Raw genomic sequence first — 19,320 nt, forward strand, 5'->3', positions numbered from 1 at the left:
TTCTGTCATCTGTCTTCTCTTTGCCTGTGTGCGAAATTGTTTTATGTCCAGATTGTGCCTGGAGACGCTTCAGCCCAACTGTGTTTACACCTGCTCCAGTATTTAATTGTACTGATCATATTTTGACTATAAGTTCTTACAAAAATGAAATGACCGGTCACTCAGAAATATTTAAACATGAAAATGTACATACATCTAGTATTGTGACTCCCCTGCATTAATGCCGCTGGTTTGGTTGGGCCGTGTTGTTTCAGATACTGGTCAGACAATGAAATGTAATCCAGGGATTCCAGCTGGAGAAACAGCCATGAGTTTGAACAGCACAGTGGTTTGTAGTATTCTGATGAAGGATTTCCTGCAGTACTTTAAATTCCCCAAGATGCATGAAAATATAGATCGATACAAATCTAAGTAGCAGTGAGAGAATATTCTCACTGCTGAAGGTGCTTAACTTCCGGGATTTTGTCACCACACTCCTCTATACTGAGCAATCTATGTTTGAATTAAAGATTATTGGTGTAAAATGGAGACATGCAGTTACCAGGGAAACACAACATAAAGTTTTAAAAGATACAGCCGGTTGCCTTAAGAGAAACAAAAAATTTGACATTGCCTTCAAGCAGGATGTCCTGAACCACTCAACTTTGTGAAAGTTTCATGGAGGAGAGGAGACAAAGAGGGAGAGTTGTGGTAGCAATAGATGGAAAGAAGAAGAAAAAAAACTAGCAAATGCTATGAGATGGAAGAATGGCTTTAAGAAACATTTGAGGTGTGCTTGGTTCAGTCTGGCAGGCTTCCACAAAATCCACTTCTGGGAGCACGAGAGTAAAAAAAGAAGTCGCAAGCGCACATGTCTTGTGTATTTTGCATATTCTGTCGTGCCTCTCTGCATATGAGGGGAATTTAGGGTCTGATTTCGCTCAAGTTACTCGAAGTCACTTCCTTCTGGAGTGAAGCGTCCTCTGCATCAATAAAATGTTGCACTGCATTCAGAACCTTAATTGTGTTTATTCTCAATTATATCACCATCTGACTGGTTTGTGTCTTGTTTATGTGTGTGTGTACCAACACCAGAGGTCCCCGAGTTTTCCTTCGACGGACATAGTCACGTGCACTACCAGTTAGCATCCCCGCTGCCAGCCCGCAAGACGTGGGTTCAAGTCCTGGTTCGAACCCGCAAACACAGCAGCACCATCCTCACCCTGACCTCCAAGGAGCAGAGCGAATACCTGCGACTAGAGGTAAGTCTGCTGAATGCATGTGTGTGTGTGTGTGTGTGTGACTTTGTTAAAGCTCATTTTCAGAATTATTTACAGTAGAATGTGATTTATTTTGTTTTTGCACAGTTCTAGGTTGTGTCTCACCTGTAAGTCCAGGTTTGGGTCTTTATCCCATGGTTGGTTTCACATCGTATTATAGAAAGTGGACTAAAATACTTTTTTGACATACTTACATCTGGTTGTCCTACGTGGGCTGCACGTGGGCTGCATATAGGTGCCTACTTATACTTGAAATTGACTAGAGCGTTTGTAGACAGTTTTGTAAATTCAGCTATTGTATGCACACATTTTTTGATTAGCATTTTCCGCTATCTGTTCCTGGGCTGAAGGTCTGTGATCACAAACTCAAAAAGTGAAGGCTGGGGACTGTGGAGCCTCCTTCACTTTGTCTTCAGTGGGTACAGTCCTCCCTAGGTCGCCCTCTTCACACTGTGACAGCTCTCTGAGACACGAACACGGCAAACACATCTGCCACCTGCCCACGACCACAATGTTAAAGCACACACTGTATTATTTTGTCCATGACAGGGATCAACAACTACGTTTGTCCTGGGGCCAGAATTCCTCTGAGCAGACACTGTGGGGGCCGAGATAATACAAATAATAAGAATTATAAAACATAAAAAATCTTCTTCTAATTAGCTTATTATTAAAAGAAAAATTTAAATTCACTTTCTTAATTGTTATTTTTAGTATCCCGCTTCAGTGTTAAAAGACACACACACACATATTTGGGGTCAGTAAATCGTCTCTCATAAAACTCTAATAAGATAATTTGCATCAATATGGGGGCGGGGGTTTTGTGAAATCAATTATTTAAAGATACACTTCATAATGTACTATACACTGGAAATGTTTTAATTGCCAGGTGGTGACTAATAAATAACTGAACAACACACTCCATTTGTGTTTGCTGTCAGATTCACATGTTGCGTCTGCCCTCTCTGGTTCTCCCACAGCAGCATGATGGCTGCTATCCTCCTCCTCCTCCTCCTCCTCCTCCTCCTCCTCCTCCTCCTCCTCCTCCATCTCTCTCTTCATTAGCTACATATATCCCTCCCGACCCTCTGGTGCTGCCACAGCAGTGCAAACTGAAGCCTGAAACAATTTGAAACAAATTAATTGGATAACTACTGGTCGGACTGTTCAACTTTTCAACATTTGGTCTCCTATGTTTCTGGCTTCTCTGTTTGGCTGACTCGTCTGGTCCAGACTGTGTTTGTGCCTCCTCAGGATGAGCCCTTTAGAGTCTTTGAAAACATTTTTCAATATTCATGTGGACTGAGGGAGCAAACTCTCGGACTCAGAGTTAAATAATCAACATTAATGTTATCTACTTGCACAAGCGGTTGTTATTGACTAGCAGCTATGCCAGCCGGCTTCCCTGCAGGGAAAAGCCAAGAACAAACCTTCATCCTGCACATGATGGGCTTTTGATTAGAGTGCATGGAGAGAAAGGGCTAAGAGAGCAAGAGAAAAAGAGAGAGAGAGACAGAGAGTGGGGCAAGGTGAGGCTGAGCAAATCAATGCGCTGCACACTGTGCTTTACAATGAAATAAGATTTTACCCATTTGAAATCGTAATAAAAAAAATTGAAAATCAATATGTGGCGTCAATGTTGATATTGTGGTGGGCTGCCATACATAAATGAATGTATGAGAAACGCTGTTTCAGCCAGATACCCTAAATACCAGAACTCGTTTTTTTTCCTCCTCACATTTTCTGAATTCATTAACATTTTGCCGGTCGGAGAGGGGAAGCTTTAGTGGACCTAACGTGGCCCGAGGGCCTGATGTGGCCCCCCAGTTTATGATCACTGACAGAAGCTCCAACCCATGGATCCATTTTGAGTCCGAACAGAAAGGCTAAGTCATCTGCTGGTGATGTGAAAGGAGTCGATTGGCTTTTTTTGGCAGATTTACCTGCATGTGAAAAATCCACTAATAGAGCAGTATAAAACCACCAACTGTTGTTTTTACATTTCTGTTCGGGCCCCAGTTAAATAACAACATATATATATATTCTGTCTTTCTTTCATTAGCTGACACTAACTTTTGTTCTAGCTCCATCACTGTTGTTTTTTCTCATATCACTCTTAACAACAAAGGTCAGCATGGTTAGCATGTTTTCCACCATGCTAACCTATTGATTTGTTTGACCAGTGTTACATTAGTTTAACTACTGTAATGTGTCACAGATATGATCCCAGTTCCCAGTTGTGAACCTCACTTTTGAATTCTTGAGTTTGGCATTTTGTCCGGCGCCATCTTGTTTGTTTGTTTTGTAAACCAGAAGTAACCATGTTTGGAGTAGATGGGGGGGGGACCTGTGAACGTGACTGAGAGGTCGAGGACACTGCACCCAGCTACACCTGCCACCTGCACCAACTGGATGGTTATTGCTGTCAGTCACACTGTATCCACGCCCCCCAATGCTTACCATGCTATCTGACTCTAAATAGAGATACCAGGCTGTTTTGAAAAGGGCTTGAAACTAGAGATGCAGACCATAAACTCCATCGGAAAATGTTTACTTACCTTATAATTCAAGGAAGACGTAGAGCAATTTTCTTATTGACTTCTATAGAAATTAAACTTGTTTTTGCAACCAGTGGAGTGGCCCTCTTCTGGTCGTTTAAGAGAATACAGTTTCCAGGCACCTTGGAGCAGCGGTCTTTGCTCATACCTGTTCTAGTTCTTCTGCAGTGTATTATAGTGCAGATGATTAAGATGAACACTGACAGCAACACTGCCAGGACTGAGAACAGTAAATGTATTATTTGCTTATTTGGCTTGAAGGTTTCGTTTGCTCTATTTTTTCACCTTGGTTGCTTTGCTCACACCTGAATTCTCCTCTTTATATATAATGATTATATTCGCCAGCCTCCCTCGGTTTTGTCTTACCCATTTGCATCATGCAATATCTTCCCAGTCCGTTCCTCTCACTGTCTCCTACCCCATGCTGCGACCGCAGGTATTGATCAAACATCAGCGTCTGAAATGTTGATGATCCTCCATAGCACAGCTGCCGTCGTGGTACAACCTCTCCTCTGTTCCCTGTCTGACACCCATCTGTCTCTCCTCTCTATCCGTCATTCCGACAATTTCCTCTCAAATGTCTTAAATGTCATTCTGCTCCCTCAGCACAGCCCCATGGGGAGCGGGTTCACATCATTTATCCGACATAAATAGTCCATTTATTCCCGAGTGCAGAGAGCATGAAAATGTGTGTAATCCTATGAAGTAGCCTCCCCACTGTGAAACACTGGAAACCCTGCAATGTTCTTTGATAGAAATATAACCATGTTGCCTTCTAGGATTAGTTTTTTTTAATGCAATTCTTCTATTTGTTTTTAATCAGAAGGAATAATTAGTATGCGTTACTCATGGCTGGCTGCAATGTGAGGCGCTCTGTCTCTCTGCTGTGTTTGTGTGACTTGCAATACAATAACATAGTCGGCTTGAGATATGACATTTTATTTATTTTAAGTTACTTTTACCCTCTCTGATTAAAGAGTAGTTGTTTTTATTTTAATTTAGATTCATTAATTTAGATTCATGTGGATATTACTCTAAATCAATGAGGACTTAAGAACAAAACCAAAATATTCAAATCTTGTTGAAGAGTACAGTGTGGCAGTTCTTTCTAAACCACTGGGAATCATATATGTAACATGATAATAAGGTCAAAGGTTCACATGCAAGCTTTAACAACGTTCAATGACAACTTGAAGTCTTGAGCAGTGAGCTGGCTCAGGTGATGTGTGGAAGTACTTGAATGTGGAGGCAGATCACTACCTCTTTTGTGGATGAAAGATGTTCTGTAGTGTAGGAGGTGCACCGTCTCTTTGATATCACTCAGTGTCGTACGCGTGCTTTCATGTTGCGGTGTGTTTCTTACTCCGGTGGGTGACGGGCTCGGTCTAACCCCTGTAAAGTTGAGTCAAGATGTTTCAGAGGCTGCAGCTCAGAACGCAGTGGAGCAATGTTGGTTACGTTGTAGTTATTATACATGAAAAATGAATCAAGTAATTGCATTACTTCACAAATTACTTTGCAGGAAAAGTAAGGTGTCACTTGTTACTTAACACTTGTAACTCAGCTGTCACTCAAAACTCCATATCCACCATTGCACTTAAACAGACAGGCCTTTTAATTTCACTAATCTGTCAACACTCTATTAGTTTTAATCCCAGTCATGGCTAAACACACATATCAAATGACATATCAATATTCACGTACACTTGGCATGTGTAGGCTGATGCAAACAGGAAGGATGTGGTTGTTGTTGTTGCAGAAAGAGCTAAACTACAGACAAGAAGCAGTAGTGGCGAGCAGGGATTTCTTAGCTTGGACCAATGATGAGGTGGGACTGTTACTACGGACGTTCTACACTGGTAGCCGAGGCTGATGCCATTAGTATTCTTTCAGGAATGTGTCATGTGAACGGAGCCCGATGAATCAGCAAAGGCTACGTGGTGAAGGAAAAGAGCCGATCAGCATCTCTGTTTCTGCCCATCACCAGACTCCACCAAAACACAGCCCTGGGGTTTAACTTAATCAGAACAAGCAGCTTTTTAAAACATCTCTGTTCTAAAACTAGTGTGGATGCCAGGGGGTATCTGTAGCAGAGTCTTTGTATTTTCAAACAAAAACCTAGTAATGGGGATGCAGCCTTAGACCTGGTGATTGCACCAGCTCTCCAGAACGTCCTGACTTTAGAATTACACTTACATTTTCGCAAAGTCTAAAATAAGAGGAGCTGTGTGAACGCTTACCTGTGGTTAACATACGACATGCCACATCAGCCAAGAATACAGAGAATTTGAATAAGAAACAGTTTTGCTCATTTTGGTAGAGGTTACTGCTCAACACTAACGAGCTGAACCCCAAATGTAACTGAGGGTTGCTGTGATTAGTAACTGTAATGTAATCTCTGAAACATAAATCCTTTATATTACTTCTTACTGAAAAAAGCAATCACATTGCCCTGGAAAATGCACAGCTCATATTAAAACTGCTCAATTTCTGAACATGATGATATAAAGTATTGTCTGTCAATGCGCTATGAACAATGTATGTATGTGGAAAATCTATCTACATACATGAGTGGAGATGCTCAGTTGAACAAGTGCTCTTAATGAGTAAGACATAGATGAAAATAAACAGCCTGTGGCTCTCATCACTAGATCTCTATTCAACACACATTTGAATAGAATAACAGACTTTGGACGGACAAGTTTGACCTTGATCAAAGTACAAGACGAGCAAACATCCTTTGGAACAATCTGTCCTGTAGAGTTTCAGACAATTGCAGTATCTATGAAAGGGAGGCGGCTCAACACATTTCAGAGAGCTGACATGTGCTGGCTGCACCTTTGTCACTTGTGTGTACTTACAGCAGCAACAAAGTGTGAGAAAATGTCAGATGGTGCAGCAGATTCAACGAGAGCTCAGAAAAAGAGAGAAAAAATAGCAATGGAAACATTTGTTCAGAGTTTGTGATGCTATTGAGTTTAAAACCCACTGGTACCAAGAGCAGTCTGATGTCACAGTCTGCGATCTTGTCTTACATAACTGATACAATAACTAAATGTAACGTACACAATATGTTGAGACTGAACATTTCAACATAATTGTATAGTTTATACCTCATAATATTGGTGTGAGAAACACTCTAGCACTCTGGCAGCGATCTATGGTCCTGCTTTCACACTGCATGTCTCTGATGGTCCTATTGGGATGTCTGATGTGATTGTGGATGTGTTCTTGTCTGTGCACTGACACTGATGGAGTCGTGCTGTTGCGCTCTGTACCCGATTCAGATTCCACCAGCTTTGCTGTTTATTAGAGCCAATGGAATTAAAATGAAATAACAACACAGTGTTCTCTCCCACTAACGCACTGCACGCCAACAGTGGAAGCCAAAATTACAAATTAATTTGGTTGACTCAAATATTGAACTCAAGTAGGTGATCTGCTGCAGTGTTCATACCTCGATCGGCGATCATTAACAAATCACGAGGAGCACCATATGTCCAACGTTGGCATCCCTCTTCATCTCACTCACTGACACGCTCTATGACCGTGGGGCCTGTTTCAAGCTGTTATTCCTTCCATTACAGTGAGTGTTTGGAGCTCCCACTGTGTGCTCCCTGACAGAGGAGCACCCTAAGAGCAGCGCTAACTGTCAGGTGAACAAGACACAACCATGGGTGCCAATTTTGTATCTTTCAACCACAAGTGTGATGCTCACCGAGCCTCACAGGCCGCAGTTGTTAAGCATTACTAACACTATAGCTCTCTTTTTGGGAGGAAAAGACAGGCGCTGTTTACAAATATCATGTATCACCTGAAATGAAGGAGTGTATACATCCCCTTGTCTGGGTTCGACATTTCAAACTGTACTAAAAGCATATTACGATGAAGTCTATTGTATGGGTTGGACTTACCCATGGAGAGAAAGTAAGTGAGTGTGAAGTGAGGAAATAGGAGCCCCTGTCAGGTAGAAAAATACTGGAAGTAAATCAGTTTTATGATGTGTCGCTGAGATATGAGAGCTTTGACAAGTCTGAGTCTTCATTATTGCTTCTCCTCTCAGTGAAACTGCACCGTTTTTCCCTCACTCTTTCAGTTTCTATTATCTCATCTTTGTGTCTGTTTGTTTTCTTTGGGTTTTTCTTTTGGTGTTGTTGTGTTTTATCCATCATTGCCTCTCGCATCAATTCTTCTTCCTTCATGTCACTGTTGTGCGTTTGTGCTGTTCATCTCGTCTCAGAGTTTCTGGCATCTGCCTGCCCTCTTTAGATCATGTGTCAGTTTCCCTTCTTGTCAAGACACTACATTGGCATTAGAGTGACTCGAGTCCCGATTTTTCTCTAGGACTTAAGCACCGATGACTCAGACTCAAGCATCAACTCTACTCTGACATTTTTGTAAGTTTTTTAGCAGGCCATAATAATTCAGCTTCCAGATGCACTGTATGAATATGTGTGAATGGCAATAAATGTTACTGTAAAGTCATCAAGACTAGAACAGTGCTAAAAACAGACAATTTACCATAATAGTGCACAGAAATGAGACAAAGGGGTAACAAAATAAAACAGGAAAAAACTGAATGTGCGATAACAGAAAAAAACTTATCTTAACTCAAGGAGCAAACAACAGAGATAAAAATCTAAAAACCAAACACAAGGAAAAAAAATTGGTAAAAGTCCATAAACACACAGCGTCCAACATTAGATCTGAACTCAGACTCACCTCAGACTTGAACACTGGGAACACTGGGATAGGACAATGTTAGGTTATTATCATAACATGTACTCCAATCAAGCACATGGTTAAAACAAACTATGCTTATTAATGTAGACCCACGTGTCACATTTCACAAACTAATTAGGATGAATGAGCTCTAATAAGCTCTAATATTACATGCAGGGGATGACCTACATAATATACATCACAGTCCAGAATGAAGATTATTATTAGACACTATAGAGGAGATCATTTTTCAACACTTTCATTCTTAGATTATTCCTGGAACCTTCAGTGGAGAGGATAGTGGAAGAATGAGAATACAGATGACCCGCGCTGAGTTTCCAGTTTTGAAATCATGAGGTCAACGGAAAAACTGCATGTCTTGTGTTGACTTTATTTGTGTCATGCCTCACTGAGATGGAGGCTCACGTTATACTTCACTGTTATGACTTTTCAAATATACACAAAAAGTCCATAAAAAGTATTTGCTGCACATGTAGTACCTTGAATTGTTGATAGTCTAAGTGAAGGCACACTTGCTTTCCTTCTTTCATTTCCACACAGTGGGACAGAACCATATTTTAGTCATCATGCAAAGCGACTAACTACCAGTCAATTAATTTGTACACACCATTTCTGTAAGTTTATAGTAGTTTAAATAAAAAACACTACACACCCCCTGTTTCTACTCTAACAGCTTTAAGTGCTTATTCAGCTTTCCTTTAGCTGAATTTGATGCAGCTAGGTTTTAAGGGGTTATGACTTACCCACAGTACAGCCACGTGCTGTAGCTGCTGTAGCTATGCCGTAGGCTATGCTATATGGCAGATGTCTGCCCGCTTAAAGGTTTAACAGTTCAGAGGCCACTGAGACAACACATATGTGGACTGGAGCTCTGAGTGGGTTAGATTGTGCTGCTGGCAGTTTCTTCTGCAGGCTTCTGATGCTGGTAAGGATTGTTGATAGTGAGGAAAACACTGAAGAAAACACTAAACATTCATCATAAAGGCTCAATAATGTGAACACCTGAATATAAAACCCCCAAAACACCTTAATATAAAGCAGTCCAGTGTAACAGCAGCACTGGCCTTGACCTCAGTGCATATCATTGAATTGTGTCAAAAGAAAACTCTATGGTAGAATATTTTAATTGGATTACATCACCCATATCTCAGGTGGAAGATCTGGAGCTAAAGTGTGTTAATGTTTGGTTAAAGGGAATCAGAATCAGAATCAGAATCAGAAATACTTTATTGATCCCAGGGGGAAATTGAGTAAAGTCACATGTGTCACACTGTTCCACTGATCATGGCAGTGAACATTAATATAAAGAGTACGGGATTCAAAAATCTGCTTTGTAGATATTTGATTAGGAACAACGTGCAGCTCATTACTCTCACTGCATTTTGGTGAGTAACACTGAATTAAAAGATAATTTATTGTTTGTTTACAAGGAAACTCCACAGGGCCCCTCACTGTTCGGCTCATTTATTTTACAAGGCAGATTGCCTTGACTGTAGGATGACAAGTATTTTGAGGTATGACAAAACTAACGAGATGTATAATCTGCGTACAGGCTAGAACACGTTTCACACAATAAGGAGAATACTTTTTTCATATGATAAATGACCTTTACTTTACCATTTACTTTCATTTAAAATGATCTAATTCATGGAATATTGTATTTTTCTGTTTTTCGCGGCACCAGATTGCATAGGTCTTTCCAGCAACCTCAGAAATTTAGTGAATTTATTCTTAAATTATGAGAAACCTTCCTTGAACAAACACTCGGATCGACACCAGGCTGGAGCTGCGGCTGTTTGCACAGAGCATTTAACATAAATTATGCTCATCTGCCTTTAGGCTGGTAAGAATTCAAAGTGATGCCATTTGCCCAGCAGCAAATGGTTTTATTTATTTATTTATCTTTATGACCAAATCAATATCTAGACTCTAAAGCAGCTCACTGCAGAGCAGATATCTGGAGGTAGGAAAGAAAGCCCTTGTGATGTGGACATTGCACAATGGTTTAACTAAACTAAAATTAACTAAATAGTAATATATGAAATTGTACAAGATAATTTAATCATGAGAAGAAGGCCAATTAACACATTTTCTGCACGTCTGTGATACCGAGATGCTGCTGCATGGAGAGCAGCCTGTTGCAGGGAAGCTTCTGGGGAAATGAGACTGTCCCTGTGGTGGGACTGTTCACTCAAACATGGAGTCACACACCTTCAAATTACACCTAGTGTGTGAGGCTCTTCTGCAAAGGCTCCCACCACCTCACACACCGTGGAACACGTTCACTCACGCACCACCCGGGGAGCGAAGCAGGAGCCAAATTGCTGCGCTCCGCTCAGCTTTAATTGGGGGTAAAATCAGGTGGCTGTGAGTGCGCCTGGTTAAAAAGCACTGGCCCCAGTGGATTTGAAATATGATTCATACTTCATCACAGAGCCTTGAAATGAGCACAGGGCTTCAAAAAAACAAACCTGGAGCTGTCCAGTGGGTTGTTGTTGTTTGACCTGTGTTATAATTCATTAGCCAGCACTTTTAGTAAAATGTTAAATCTACAGAGTTAATTATTATTCATACATAACCATATACACTGTATACAGTATATATACAAACAATTAAATTCAAGTCAGTAAACTTTCTTGGCAGGAAACATTGTTGTAAAAATTATATAATTAATAATAATAATAATGTTTCATTTATTATTATTATTATTATTATTAATAATAATTATAGAATTTTGGAACAATAGTTTTGCTTTTTTGTTGATCATGATGCATTGGCAACATTTACTATGTTATTTCTCAAAATAAAAAAACCATAGTTACTACCAGGCCAAATTTGACCCATAAAAAATGTTAACAAAATTTGAATTAGGCATTAAAAGAGAAGATAACTAATAAAAATGCATTGCATTCTGTTGACTATTACAAATAATTTAATGAAGCCTAGTTTATATCAGAGAAAATGGAGCGGGGATCGATGCAGCAGAGTTATGGACGAACGTTGATGTGATTGTCTTTTTTCAGTTTTCATTTTGTTGTTGACCAAAAACATTGTTGTGTCCTCATTATGTTGAGAAGTAGTGGGAGCACTAATGGTAGTCATACCCACTTCTCCTCCCCATCTCACTGTCTCTGTTTCTCTGCCGCTCTCGTCTCAGTCGCCTGTTTACATGGTGGAGAGGAGAAAATTATGCTCAGTGGTACACTTGGAGGAAACAGTTTGAAATTGAAATGAGGATGAAGAACCCACCACCCTATTCCTCTCAAAATGGCCTTCGGACTTATTCTCTCAAACTTGATCACTCCACCCCCCCATCCCCATCTCTCACACAATCACACACACACAGACTGCTGGATTTGTTTTAAATGAAAACTGCTCTGTGATAGACATCACTTGCCGAGCCAAAATGGAACCGTTTTCATCCTTGAGATCTGAGTGTGGGGGGAAGAAACCTGTTTTGTACATATGAGTTTTTCTTCTCCCTAGTTGTCATCGATGAATTTCTCTTACCGTCTTCTCCCAATTGTAACAATTTTCATCAACAGGTTGTGCTTCTTCAGTCACTCTTTGCATGCGTGTGTGTGTCTGTGACACTGACAGCAGGACAAGTACAAGGCTCGTAGCAACAACACAAATGACAACTAGGTTTTCCCCATAGCATATTATGTAAAAGATGTCATCTCTGCTTAGTGTACAAAACTCTGGTATGCAGGTGTGTGTGTGTGTGTGTGTGTGTGTGTGTGTGTGTGTGTGTGTGTGTGTGTGTGTGTGTGTGTGTGAGTGACAGTTCACAATGTGAGACTTTTTCATTTTCCCTGTGTTTGTGACCCTATAGGGAGTCGATCTGGCTTATTGGCCAAATAGGCCTATTGATCCAGTCTTTCACCAACCACCTGAACGCTTTTCTTTCTTCTGATTCTCATTTGTTTTAAATCCTGAGACTTGGACTGGGATCAGTACAACGTATCCCCCTCTTTAACCACAGAGGTAATGGTATCTCACCATGCAGATAGTTTTGATCTAATTTGCTAAGGTTGTGAGATCTGTGCTGTGAGGACTTCTGCCACCGTCCCTAAACAAAGAGACAGAATGTCATTAGGTCTGTTTGAGGCTGCATCTTGAGGTAGACAGATGGCAGAAGAAAACTGTCCTCGATGAAGACCTTTTTACAGGGAGGTTTGTGGATTATCCCAAGAAATCCTGTTCCTGTAGAGACCTTGCTGTTTCCATATTGTTTTAAACCCAGATACTATTCAGATCCACTCTGCTGGGAGACAGGTCTGGTCCTTTCTTCTGTTGAGCTAAATGAAGATCAACTGCAGTAACATGTCTGTTTATGTTCCGATTATCACAGTAATCTTTATGTCAAGATCTATGGAAAAATGGTTATTCACATTAAGTCCCCAGTTTTCTTCAGTGGTCAGTGATAGAACACATGTAGCAGAGCTAGTGGAGCCGTCTTAGCTGAGCCAGATTTGGCTTACAGGTTTACTTTGGTCAACTGCCAGGCCTGTATTTACTATGGAAATGTATGACTAATTCTGTTTGATGTAAGGATTTTGAGGTTTACACTTGAACAACATTGTGACAATGGGACACTGATAAAACCTGAAGTTCTGTATTAATAAGCTGTGAGCTGTTTGCTAAATTTAGAACCTGTTGCTTCATTTTGTGGCACAATCTCTCGAACTCAGCTACGTAAAAAAAAAAAAAAACAGATTCAAAGTTTGACGACATTATTGGCTGATTGAGATCGTGGCAAAATCTGATTGGATTACCAGGGAGAGCGATAAAGATTTATGAATGAACCACAGACATAGAGGAAGTCTTCTTGATTGAACTTACTCTAAGCGCCACTTAAATACAGTCACCACTGACATTGTATCAGATGGAAAAATAACAACATAAACTGTGTTAACTGTTGAACTTTGACAAACAGGCCTGTTGCCCTTTGAGACTGCAACGAAGGGAATCAGAGTTATTCACCTGACAGTGGGGAAAAGGCTAAGAATGAATCAGAAGAGAAAATGTTATGTTTTTCTCAGTCTTAATGGTCGCAGGCTTTTTAGTTTTCTCTCTGCACTTTAAAGATGATGGAAAAAATGTTATTAGCAAATGTTCAAATGTGCAAAACAACCGCTTGATCCTTTCATACAGCACTAAGAGGAAAAGCTTCCATACAGAGCTGTCTCAATAAATGTCGACTGACTGAACTATGAATACACTGAAGACTTGTTGCTACCAGTTTATTGTGCATCAGGCTTATGTGCATTTCTTTTCTGTGTTGACATTTATTCTCGATAACCAACAACAATGCCTCAATATGTAGCAGTCACGGCTGGAAAGTTGACTCACAAAATAAACTTTTTTCAATTTCAGATCAAACCTCTGAGATCAAGGTTTGACTGAGCTTCTAAACCTCTTACAAAACGTCCTCTTCTCCCATTACAGATCTTCCAGGGCCTCTTGTGTATTTTCTACAACCTCGGTGATGGAGACTACAACGTAACCCTGCCCACGTATCGGCTGGACAATGGGGAATGGCACGAGGTCCTCCTAGATCGGCATGACAACGAGATGACGCTGAAACTGGACGGGGGTGGAGGGCAGCGGGAGGTCACGGGATCGCAAGGCCGGAGCCGAGAAATCATTATTGACCCCAGTGTGGTGATTCTGGGCAATAACTTCCCATCCGCGGTCAACAAAAGCTTCCAGGGTAAGTGACTAAAAGTCCTGTCTTTAACTGAACCAGTGATTCAGCTAGGAGTTGCTACAGCTTGAGAAGGCACAGACAGATGTCGCCCTGCCAATAGGATAGGAACACATTTCTGTGTGTCGTTCTAGAGGGACCAGACAAAGAAAATATTCTGTTTAATTTAGACAAGTTGTAACATCCTGAGAGGGAATCAGCTATCAGAGAGCATGGACCATCTATTTGTGTTGTTACATAGTAGCAAGAGACATAGAGCCCAAGATAGTGCCCAAGAGTTTGTAACGATTGAATATAATAAATAGATGTTAATCAGAGTCTTAAAGCATCATATATTGTTTATTGTATGATACAAACAAATAGTAAGAGATAAACTGATGGTAGTTGTTCTGCACACGTGTATACATACATATTTTTTCCATCCAAATTGGACAATTTTCTATTTTTATTTTTGGGTTCATGTCACCCTATCCTCACACACACACACACATTCCCACCCAGCTGTGGGGAAGATGCTGGGTGTGTGGCGCTAATAATAAAGAAAATGTATTAGAGTGAATGAGCCAACACATACAAAATGTCAGAATCCTCATAAAACAGTCAATTTCTGGAAGCACTTTTCAGGAGGAATTCTTGTTATTGTCTCTCATGCCCGGAACGACACACCAGCCTTTTCATTTTGCCCTTTGACACATCGCACACATCACATCCCCTTTGTTGTCAAGCAGTTTTTTTGCCTGGACCTAATCAAAATGTGACGTACTACAACCTGAGCTGAGCATCATTCTCACCATGACGACCAGGCTCTTATATGTCCAGCGCCGGCTCCCACCTCTGGGTTGTATCTAAGGGCAGACACACGAGCCCTCGACAGCTCTTTAAGTTGGAGGACATCCACATTCATTGCAGCCTGCATGATGTTTGGATGATGTCTACCAAACACTCCTCGGTGCGATTTTGCCGTTTTATGATCCATCTGTTCTCCAATGCAAGTTTTTTTTCCAAGAATATTTATACTCTCCTGTGCCATAACACATTCTCCCATTCTGTGTGGAAAATCTTTCCCTCTTAATTATTCATCCCTGCAAGCATTCATTTGCCTGAGCCACGTAAAGATGTCTCTCCAGAATGCTAAGCCAAGTGAATACAGATTTCTTTTGGGGGGGGGGGGGGGTCCTAAACAGCCCCCACTCTTTTGTACTTAATCACTCAAAATGATCCTTTGCACTACCAGCATTAATGGCATCCAATTATTATTATATATTGTTTCTCTTTTTGTGCAACAGCCGTATCTTATCTAATTATCAGTTTTGATTAAATTTACTATGGAGAAAAAACACTGTAATTTAATACATAGACCAGGGGTCGGCAACCTTTTACTATCAAAAGAGCCATTTTGCCCCCTCTTCCACCAAATAACATTTGTCTGGAGTCGCAAAACATAATTGATAACACAGCTTCTAAAGTTTTATATATAGTAATACAGTATACTCAGTGTTGTGCCAGTTCACACTTAAAATGAACTAGTTCACTCGTTCATTTGTTCTATTTTTTATTGGGATGATTTAGGTGACAAACGTACGGTCATGTGTTTGGTTCTGAATCGATGGTGTCGGATCATGTCTGCGTGTCGCTCCACTCACTTTAACACTGAGTCCTGACTGAGCGTCTCATGTTGTACTGAGCACAACATGTTGATGAGTAATTTTTCATGATGTTAAATGCCTCATAAACTCTGGAGCGAATCAAATAAACACTAAGTTACTTCATGTGCTGATCAGGTCCTGATAACTAGTGATGAGTGTTTATTAGTTCAAGTGACAGCAGAGTGGAGGAGGACACAGAAACTCCAGCTCGGTACAAACCAACTGCAGCTTCTGCTCTGATCACTGAGCAGCTGTGACCCCATGATGATTTAAAAAACTCGCTGGAGTGAACGTCACTCACGTTCACGTTCATCATATGAACTAATTCGTTCAGGTCATCGTTCACGAAAAATATGAACGCGTTCAATGAACGGCGTTCATGCACAACAATGTACAGGGAGCCACAGCAGAGGGACTGAAGAGCTGCTTGTGTAAGTTAGGTGTCTCTCCCTTAAATTCAATAAATGCCTTTCGAACATAGTCCTGGGAGGCGGGGCTAAGACATGCCTTCCTCCCCATACATAAACGATAAACCAGTTTGATTCAGCTACATTTTCTAAACTAAACTTTTGATTAGTCGCTGCCCAACTTTGATTTAAGGATGTTTACCTTTTTAAATGTATATATATAAATGTCATGATGTAGAGACGTCCCAAATAGTTGACTCTAAGCATTGGCCCTACAAGGTGCAAGATGGTTTGAAACCCTCCAGGTGGTGACTTGTTCAACAACTCAAAACACACATTGAAGTGTCACATTTTGTTGACTTGCTTCACTGCTTGAACAGAAGGATTTTCTCTGCAGTCCTTTTGGGAAGACAACACTATTCGAACATTTCCCAAAGTTAAAACAGTATTATTGTATTGGAAAGCAAAGAGATGTCTACAAGCACTGAAGTCAGCAAAGGAACTCAGCTTGTTCTCACTTCAGTGACATTTTGTGACAAAGCCACTTCTCCCGCCTGCTTTAACCCCCCGAGCGTCGCAGTCTTTGTGGGTCATTGACACTTTTATATCAGTTTGAGGTAATGCATCCCTTCATGTAGGAGTCAGCAGAGACACGTGAATGAAACGTGACTTGTGTGCTGCTGATCTGATGGAAAGACCATTTTCTCGACACATTGGAGACATTAATCGAAAATTCATTAATAAAAAGCATAATAAATGGTGTGTATTTAAATAGCACACAAAGCTCTTTACAGCACAGTTTGCAATTCACCCAGTCACACGCACATTTATACAGTACATCTATGCGCAGCACTGTATCTGTCACACATCACTCTAACACTGCCGGCACAGCAGTCAGGGTCAATTTGATTCAATATTTGGCCCAAGGACACTTTGGCATGCAGAATGGGGCAGCCTGGGAACTACTGACATTCTGGTTAGTGGTCGACGGACTCTAACTCCTGAGCCTCAGTTTTCCACGTACTCTACAAAGATACATATGGTCAGTGACATATCACAGGTGTCTCCAAGTGTTTTCCTTTTTTTTCTAGACAACAAACCTCTGCTTTCTGTAAGAAAAGTCAAACTGCTACAGAAAGAGCATTTCAAAGTGTCGAATTCCTAAGAGTAGAACAATCTGTTTTCTTTTCTGTGAAAAACACTTCGAAAATGGGCTCCCCCAGCCTCACCCCCCTTTAGAGCCAATTCGCTCATCTGAATGTAATTATCACTCGTAGAGAACAGAACTAACAGGTAAGAGGTGAGAAAAAGAACAGATGTGTAAATAATCAGCCATCCGAAATACTTACTACTGAAAATCTCTACAAGAGGAATATTCAGTGTGAACATAATGCCACAACTGTTGACGAAAAATTGATGAGATGATCAGAGCACATTTTTAAAAATAGGTTTCTCGTTGAAAGCAGAAGGGAGAGTAGACGGAAACAGGATGTAACAGTCAAGCAGCTGTCCACATCTGCTGAATCAGATTGCAATTCCTGAAAATCCAGCTTGAGGAGGTACGAGGAAATATCAGCACTAGCCCAAGAGATCGCTGAGGCTGTGGTTTCACTTTGTGCTATAGGACGTCAAAAAAAGCCAATTTTAACTTATTGTTCATTTAACAAGTTGTCCTTCAGCCTCTTGCTCCTCCAGCTGTTCCCGTGCAGACGTACTTGACAGCTGCTGAATGTGAATGCAAAGCCTGATGAACTACACTGACACAAGGTAGTGCTGCGGAGAGCTTGGGGTTCAGCCGACATGCCAGCCGACAAATAACAAAGACCTTCACATTTGCTGCTCTTAACACCTGGTGTGTGGAAAGGCTTCTCTGACAACAACTCTTTGAGGCTCAGAATGAAGCTGACCTCCAATGAAAAGGCTTGTGGATCAAAAAGTCTGTGAATCAGAGTGTGTTACCAGCTTTTGTCAAAGATTCAAAACCAGAACTTTTTTCAAAACTTGCAGATATAACACACAGATATATTGTATCCATTAAAAACAAGCAAAAACGATGCATAATTGTACGGTATTACTTGAACAGTTTTTGATGCTTTCCATTCAAGTTTTTGAAAACTTTTTATCAAAATGAATATATCATATATTAGAAATTAATCATTTTTTGACAGCCACTGGGCTTCTTTAGAACATAATAATAAGCAGCTAATGTTCACTTTTTGTTGTTTGACAGGAACCATTTGTTTTGTGCTGCAATATCTTTACTAACCTTGCTCTTCAAAACCACGTTGTGATTTTACTTCTTAGACAAATTGCTAAAGAGGGAAGTGATCAGCACTCATGACACTTCTGTCTGTGTCAGTCCAATATGATGCAATAACAATAATCAGATTATCAAAATGATCTGGAGAGTTGGATGTTATTGCTGGTGGGCCGGTTTTTACCCGTGGGCCAGCAGTTGCCGACCTCTGCTGCAGAAGTAGACAACTCAGTTCACACACAATTGCTTGAGGTGCTACTCTTCTGTACAGTTGTCAAGAGTGCATTTTCCTCTTGTTACTTTTGTCTTGGCCATGTTCTAGCTTGACATTTCCATAAATGTGCTTTCTATATGTTTTCTATGGTGCTGAAAGTTTAACCTGAAGACCACCACTCTCTTATCTGTCTGTTCAGTCGCCGGTTAGTAGAGCTACTTGGGCACATACGCAAATGTAGCAGTGGCAAAACTTCCCCTCCTGTTCACTTCTGTCTGAGCGAGGGGGGTGAATAAAACCTTCACTTCCTGTGATGAAGCAAATCCGCAGTGGAGCTTAGCTTGGAGTTCAAGCTTTGGTGATTTTTTACCTGAGACATTCACCTTTACTTGTCTATGTGTGACCTCGCCCATCGCCTGTAATACAGTACAACCCCACAGGTAAAACCACTAGTAATCCGCGTTGTTTTTTTCCACAGAGCTTCGTCTTTGCTCTGCAGACATTAGATATCGATATTCTCATCTAA

At 40.8% G+C, this 19,320-nt stretch overlaps 1 protein-coding gene across 1 annotated transcript in view; it reads left to right on the forward strand.

Moving 5' to 3' along the window:
- si:ch211-186j3.6 (neural-cadherin) overlaps positions 1–19,320 on the forward strand; it is a 292,082-nt gene that overhangs the window by 240,017 nt on the left and 32,745 nt on the right. Inside the window, exons 32-33 of the mRNA XM_034570740.1 lie at positions 1,075–1,241; positions 14,012–14,276. Coding sequence (XP_034426631.1) covers positions 1,075–1,241; positions 14,012–14,276 — 432 coding nt within the window. The remainder of the gene's footprint in view (positions 1–1,074; positions 1,242–14,011; positions 14,277–19,320) is intronic.

The sequence above is a fragment of the Hippoglossus hippoglossus genome, chromosome 3 (assembly GCF_009819705.1).
Source record: "Hippoglossus hippoglossus isolate fHipHip1 chromosome 3, fHipHip1.pri, whole genome shotgun sequence".
NCBI classification, from domain to species: Eukaryota; Metazoa; Chordata; class Actinopteri; order Pleuronectiformes; family Pleuronectidae; genus Hippoglossus; species Hippoglossus hippoglossus.